Raw genomic sequence first — 7143 nt, forward strand, 5'->3', positions numbered from 1 at the left:
TAGTTTAGTTTAATCCTGATATGTTTTAAAATGTATAAATACAACTGCGAACCCCGTGACACAAAACAAACGCCCCTCACGCACGGCTTGAGGAAGGGGAAGCTGGAGTTTGTTGTATTGTTTCCATAGAACTCGTGTATTGTGCTTTACACCTTGTTATCGCCTTATTTTTACGGGTTTGTTGCAATATTTCATCTGTTTACGATTAAAGAACGTATTTTTTGACGATGCCACCCAAAAAGCGCAACTCTGGTACACAGAAAGACCTCATCAAGCCCGGCGCTGAAGCTGGATCTCAATCGGACAAGAAGGAAAGCCCAGTTTTATCACTGAAAAAGTAAGTCACAGGTTGAGACATTATTTGTGTGCGTGTTACGTGTATCTATGTTGAATTTTATGCTGGCTAACTACCTCGATGGGCCAGGATCAATGCCTAATTTACTCTTATTTCACACTCTTGCTAAGTCGCCATTATAGTCTTTCTGCTTGCAAAAAGTTAATGCAATGTTCTTTAAAAGTTTCTACTAACTATAAGTACAGATAATGGACACGGACTTGCACCTCTAAAACACTTGTTATGAGGCGTAATACCCGTTTAATAGAATAACAACACGTTTCTACCATGATAACAAAGCGCTTCATTGTTGTGAGGGGTCGCTGTATCTCACCACTCTGACCTTTCCATCTCCAGACACAGGGATAAAGACACAGAGTTCGTCATCTTCTGCAAGAACCTTCATGTGTCAGACCTGGTGTGTGAGCAGACCTGGAAACTCTGCAAAACTATCCAGGAAACAGTGACTGAAGAAGTGGTATGTGTATTATTCTAATCTATGTCCTATGTATGCTCTTGTTTTGTTCACTTAAAATTTCCTGTACTCCAATTCTTCTAGGAGGGCCGTGCAAAGCTTTGGGGAGCTTGTCTTTTTGTGACTGTGACAGATCTTGACGCAACATGTTTTACCTTAACCCAGCTTCTCAAGGCTATCAATATGAAGTAAGGTCATAACTAGGAGTTGTTGATACTGACAAAAATTAATATCTCAATATTTTTTGGGAGTATGCCAATAGCAGTCTTACAAAGATGTGCAAATATGTTTCTGTGTTTTGACTGAGGTATCAGACAATTATATAAAGCAACTAGTACTTTTGTGAATTTCATGCTGTATGTCTTCTTCTCTACAGTGTCAAAGGGTTTCTCGGTTTTGTGAGAAAACTTGATGTGAATCTGGATACTATCAGTACAAAAGTTAATGCAGCTGTAATGAGACTGGAGAAGAAGTACGATGTGACACTGGCTCTTTACCAGAGGTTTGAAAAGTAAGAAGACTTTAATATTTGCTGTTCAGTCTGATTTGTGGTGTGACTTAAGATCTTAAAAGTTCAATGTCTTGTTTCAGAACATGTAAGAACATATTTGTTTTGGGCTTGAATGATGGGTAAGTTGATATATATTTAGTAAATATTGCACTGATTTCGTTAAATATTTATCTAAATGAACCTATTTTTATTCTTTAGAAATCGAGAGCTGGCACGAAACTGCTGGACACTGTTTCTCTTGGCCAAAGGTACAAATCTGTTAAAAAATACAAACTGCACACAAGTCCTCTCTCACTTTTTCTGAGCAGTATTCCAGTATTCCATTATTTTGTTATGATATTACTTGTATAAAGTTACACTTGTTCTGTTGATAGGAAAGGCTTTGCAGATGGAGGACGACTTGGTCATATCTTTCCAGTTGCTTCTTTGTGCAATGGAATATTTTATTAAGCGTTGTCCTGCCGACCTTTTGCAGCCTCTTTACAGTAAGCTTCATCTTGTGGCTAAGAATCTTTATGCAAAATTCTCAATTCAAAGTGTAAAAGTATTGCTAAAACTATTACATCCAAATAAGTCAAAATACTGACTTGGAATTAGGTTTAAAGCTAATATTTTAAGTAGTTACGATACACATTTATTCTCACAGAATCAGCCATCACAGTCCAGAGTCCTCCAACACGAACATCTCGTCGAAGCCAAAACAAAACCAAAGCACGACCTCCTGAACCGGAGCTGGATGTGCAGCTGCTGGACACTTTAAGCAAAGAGAATGAATGCAATGCTGAAGAGGTCTGGCTGTGGACTCTTTTATTTTACACCAGTCATATTTCTTTATAGTACAATAGTTTCACGTTTTGCACACTGTTACAGGTGAAGAACGTGTATCAGACAAGCTTCACTGCCTTCTTGGAGTCATTGCATCTGTCAAAATCTATAGATTTACCTCAGGTAATTTCCACTAATCTACACTGCTGTTATACGGTCCCTCCCCCATCCCATCCTTTTTCTTCCTCTCTCAGAAAAGGCTTGTAAAGCTTGTACAGCTGCTTCCTGTTAAGTACAGGTTGGTGTGTCGAATATGATATCCATGGTGTCAGAAAAATGTGTACTGCGTTAGGGTGTGTATTGACTAGTAATATAATGGCTATGACTGGATGCTACTGTTACCATAAACTCCAGATGCACTAAACTAGAAACTAATTAATTGCAACATATATTGTTTTTTTATTTATCAGGTTAACATTCTGAATCAGCAGTATGAGGAGCACTACCTCAAGGAGAGGGACTTCGATGCCCGACTGTTTTTCGATGGAGACGAGACCATCTTTGCTCCTAAAACTGAAATGTAATTTAATCTTTGTCTTGAATGTAGTGGTTGCAATTTACTTGATTTTTAATTTTTTTTCTAATTACAGAACACAAATGGAAAAAACACCAAAGAAAAACTTGCAGGAAGACGATGCTGTCCGCGTCCCTCCACAAACCCCAATCAGGTCAGTTTCAGTAGCACCCGTATATAAATTAACACATTGTTTAAAAGCTTTTGATTCATTGATTGAATTGATCTGTTTTTATACTCAGGGCGGCTATGACGTCTATTCAACAACTCCGAGGTGATCTGGTCTCCAATGGAGATAAGCCCTCTACAAATCTGAACATATATTTTAAAGTATGTTTGTAACATACTTTGTAACAACAATGTAAATATAGCTGGGGCTAATTTACAGTTAAATTAACTTTAAGTTTTTCTGTTCAGAATTGTACTGTTGACCCCACACAAAATGTGCTGAAAAGACTGGAAATTCTTGGGCAAACCTTCAGCCAAAGATTCTGCCAGGCTGTTGGTCCACGCCTCATTTCTACTGGGAAACAAGTAATATAATGATGGTTCATTGACATTTTACAGTGCATGGATATTTTGACTTAAAGATTGTTTTTTTCATTAGAGATACACCCTTGGCGTCAGGCTGTATTATAAAGTGATGGAGGCGATGCTGAAATCGGTAAGAATGGTTTAAAAAATTTAAACATTTTAAAAGTACCTTTTCTTTAAACCATACAATACTTTTAATATTTAGGAAGAGGAAAGACTCTCCGTGCAGAATTTCAGGTATGCTTTTTGGCACATTATAAATAATAACCAATCATTTTAAGGGTTGTATTTATGTATTCATGTTATTTTTCTCACAGTAAATTACTTAATGATTCAAAATTTCATACATCTCTCCTGGCCTGTGCACTGGAAGTTGTCATGGCGACATATGGAGGTGGGTAATGTTTTTGATACTAGTATATACACAATGTTTAAGCCTGCTGTTGTAGTCTTGATATTATTGTTTGATATGTCATTGATTAGAGAGCAGTTTTAAATCTGGAGGAAGTGGTGAGTCATCTGAAAGCAACCTGTGCTTCCCCTGGATCCTCGACGTCTTTGAACTTGCAGCTTTTGACTTTTACAAAGTGATTGAGAGTTTCATCAAAGCCGAGCCCTCTCTGAGCAAAGATATCGTCAAACACCTGGAGACCTGTGAAAACCTCATCATGGAGAAGATTGCATGGCTTCCGGTCAGTACTGTCATTTCATTATCTATTTTATTTATGTGAACAACAAAAACGGGTATTTAACCCAACAAGTAAAGAGTGATTGGATGGTTTAGTAAAAAAAATCCCTAATTAGTAGTTTTTACTGAACCAAATTACTAGAGTCCAATTGATTGTTGCGGTGTTGTGGGTCACTTGCTGCCTCCAGGTGATGGTTCTCGGTGCACCAGTCTCCGAGAGAAATAATAGATGAGAGGATTTAAGCAGCAGTTTGAGCTGGCAACTGAAAGCACCACTGGGTGCAGAGCTTTAGTTACTTTGGCCAGGGCACAGCTGGGCAGCAGTCCAACATGAGTAAGTGTGTAGCCCAACAGGTTGATATGATACGGGACAAAACAAATCAGAAACACACCCAGGACCCAGTAGATGATGGTGAGCGTGTGCTTACGGCGCAGACTCTGGGAGTGGTGGCGTGGCTGACGCAGCACTGCCAAAACTCTGCAGTAGCTGAAGAGCAGGAGTGCTGTGGGCAGCACAAAGCTCCCCTGCACCAGCCCCAGAGCCACCAGGATGATGGTGCTATGCTGCGCAGACCGGGGGTCGAGTAAACAGGGTTCGTGTTGGTGAGAGGCAGCAGAGCGCAGGAACAGCAGGCCCAGGCTGAGTCCTAAAACCAGGCTCCACAGCACTGAGCTCAGCAGCTGTGCCACTCTCTTTCGCTGCACTGACGAGCTCAGGGGGTGGACCACTGCGAAGTAACGGTCCACGGCAATGCACACCAGGAAGAATATACTCCCATACAGACTGATGTATTTGAGGGTGAAGGTGAGCTGGCAGTAGGCGGCCCCAGGAGTCCATTGGCCCCTGATTGAAAGGGACTGTGCATTTTGATGGTAGTAGTAGATTCTCAGAGGAAAAGACAGAAGAAAAAACATGTCTGCTACAGATAAGCTGATTATGTAGATGGCTGTGCTGTTGAGTTTGTTATGAGATCGCTGACACAATCTTCTTAAAGCCAGAGTGTTGGTCATCAATCCGACCAGGAAAATGATGCTGTAGGACACTTGATAGAAGATGAAGCGGTAGGCTGTGTTCACCGTGCAGTTGAACTGAGGGGCATAGGGTTTGAGTGGCTCTAAACTCATGTTCCCCTGGTTCATATTTATAATACGGACCTGATGTTACCACGGTACTACACACTACCACAGGAAATGAGTTCAGTGGAGTTGAGTTGCCTCTGTCACAACAGTTACACCTGCGGCAAATAAGAATTTCATGAGCTATAAAACTTGAGTCTATATGTCGAGGAGACATAAATCAACTAATAAAGGGCAATGAGCTAAATGAATATTTGTTGCACCGGACAATCACAGGCTGCCTACAAAAGCTCAAATGTTTCCATAAAACTGGTAAACATCACTGTTAATTAAATTAACGTGGAGATTAAATTTAAGCATTAATTTAAGAAAAATTTGGTCAGTTTTAGATTTAGTTGAAAAAAAGAAAACATTAAACATTGCACCAAAAATATGACACCGATGCGGAATAATTTTATGTTATAAAAGTCAGTTGTTTTTTTTTTTGTTTTTTTTATCTGTATAATATTTGAGAGAACCCTCATCATAAAGTAGATTTTACTATTTCAGTTTTGTAGAAAAACATGAATCACTATAGTATTAATCTCATGACTCACCTCAGGCTGTAACATCAGGAGAGCAGCCAAGAACTGAAAGAGTCACAGGAGACGAACAGGTGCTCCGAGTTGTCCCCTCCCACCCGGTCATTCTGTTACATATTGTCCATCTCGCTATTCTAAACTCTCTTCTGCCAAAAGGTGTATGAAGACACACTGACTGCCCCCCTTCATGTTTCTGTGTTCTTTATTAAGACCATTTTAATCTGGGTTTGGGCGGGTATTAACAGAATACAAATAAAATTATCTTTACCACTGACTGACTATATTTCATGAGTAAAGTAGCAGAGGGTCAAGAATTCCAGTCCAGTTGGGCTGTAGACTCCTGCACTAATTTGTGGGAACTGAAGTCTGTACAGTCTTTTAATGAAGGCACTCACTCTTGTGGAGGCAAAAATAGGGCCACATGAGGTACATCCTACACTTTTTAGGTCAGTGACTTGATTTAAAGTTGATTTATAGATATATTAGTGATGGGTGAGTTTAGGGTTTAGGTTAGGCGAGAAGCAATTATGGGCAAAGTTGGGGTCAGTCTAGGAAATTAATGCAAGTCCTCTCAAAGTTTGGAAACAACATCTATGAAAGCGTCAGTGACAGTGTGTGAAAGTTCCTGTAGAGTTTGAAGTGTGTTATGTGATATGAAATGTGATTTTTAACACCATTAAGTAACAAAAAAAATAAAACATTGAAAATTTATATTATTATTTATGACAATCTTTTAATGACATGCTCATTTGTCACAACAGTGTTATAATGGAAAACTGTCAGTATTTGTTGCAATACAAATGGACTGTACATTACATTATGAAATGATTACTTTTCAGAGCAATCCTATATAATTTCAGAAAACAAACGCTGGTTCTTTTGCCTGCACATGTGCCAATTTGCTGGACTGAGTTTGTAAAGTTAGCTCTGTTATGGTTCTATCCTGTGGTGAGACATGTCATTGCAGGTCTCTTTGTTTCACAATTTTCTGTTTTACTTGATGATGAATCTGCTCATGTCAGTGAGGACCCTCAGGCTACAGCCTCCACAGGAATGTAGTAGCGCTCAGTCTTGTAGCACATAACTCTGTAGTCTGGCTGCCCTTCTGTGGGAAGGCTTTATCAGAATCAGTTGGAACTTCTAAGCTATTGAACTGTAAATAAGTTATTTTATTAAACAAAATATAACCTTTATGTTAGACTACAAAGTGCTTACAATAAAAAAAAATAAAAAAAAACTTTTCAATTCTGCAAACAACACACACAAAAGCTACAATACATTTTAAACTAATTTAATACTGGATCATAGTCAAACTCACACACAGGGCATCAACTATAACATTACATTACATTACAATGAATCACAACAAAAGGTCAGATAACAATATTACATTATTAAGAGTTCAAAGTGTGGCTTATGGGTTGGCACCCTTCATTATCCCTAAATGTCTTTGTCTGAATTATTTGCAGACTCGTCATTTAGTTTTGATAGAGCTGTTCTTAGAGTGAGAGTTTTAGGGGATGTGATGGGACTGTTCCTGGAGCTGTCTAACTGCAGTCTGTCGAAAAACTTGGTCCCATTTTGCCATCTGGTGGACTTGCGTT

The 7143-nt window shown here is 39.0% G+C and overlaps 2 protein-coding genes across 2 annotated transcripts in view; one reads left to right on the forward strand and one right to left on the reverse strand.

Moving 5' to 3' along the window:
- Positions 1-85: 85 nt before the first annotated feature.
- The window catches only part of rb1 (retinoblastoma 1), a 14016-nt gene continuing 6958 nt past the window's right edge, over positions 86-7143 (forward strand). Inside the window, exons 1-17 of the mRNA XM_020933546.2 lie at positions 86-337; positions 692-812; positions 894-997; positions 1186-1320; positions 1401-1439; positions 1519-1568; positions 1695-1805; positions 1967-2109; positions 2191-2268; positions 2556-2665; positions 2736-2813; positions 2902-2989; positions 3077-3193; positions 3267-3323; positions 3399-3430; positions 3511-3587; positions 3677-3885. Coding sequence (XP_020789205.2) covers positions 228-337; positions 692-812; positions 894-997; positions 1186-1320; positions 1401-1439; positions 1519-1568; positions 1695-1805; positions 1967-2109; positions 2191-2268; positions 2556-2665; positions 2736-2813; positions 2902-2989; positions 3077-3193; positions 3267-3323; positions 3399-3430; positions 3511-3587; positions 3677-3885 — 1659 coding nt within the window. The 5' untranslated portion in view covers positions 86-227. The remainder of the gene's footprint in view (positions 338-691; positions 813-893; positions 998-1185; positions 1321-1400; positions 1440-1518; positions 1569-1694; positions 1806-1966; positions 2110-2190; positions 2269-2555; positions 2666-2735; positions 2814-2901; positions 2990-3076; positions 3194-3266; positions 3324-3398; positions 3431-3510; positions 3588-3676; positions 3886-7143) is intronic.
- Positions 6815-7143, reverse strand: part of LOC110168136 (lysophosphatidic acid receptor 6-like) — a 1645-nt gene continuing 1316 nt past the window's right edge. The window contains exon 1 of the mRNA XM_020933547.2: positions 6815-7143. This exon is cut by the window's right edge and continues 1316 nt beyond it. Coding sequence (XP_020789206.2) covers positions 6980-7143 — 164 coding nt within the window. The 3' untranslated portion in view covers positions 6815-6979.

Source organism: Boleophthalmus pectinirostris, unplaced genomic scaffold (genome assembly GCF_026225935.1).
Source record: "Boleophthalmus pectinirostris isolate CB_2022bp ecotype Guang Dong unplaced genomic scaffold, ASM2622593v1 HiC_scaffold_12, whole genome shotgun sequence".
NCBI lineage: Eukaryota > Metazoa > Chordata > Actinopteri > Gobiiformes > Gobiidae > Boleophthalmus > Boleophthalmus pectinirostris.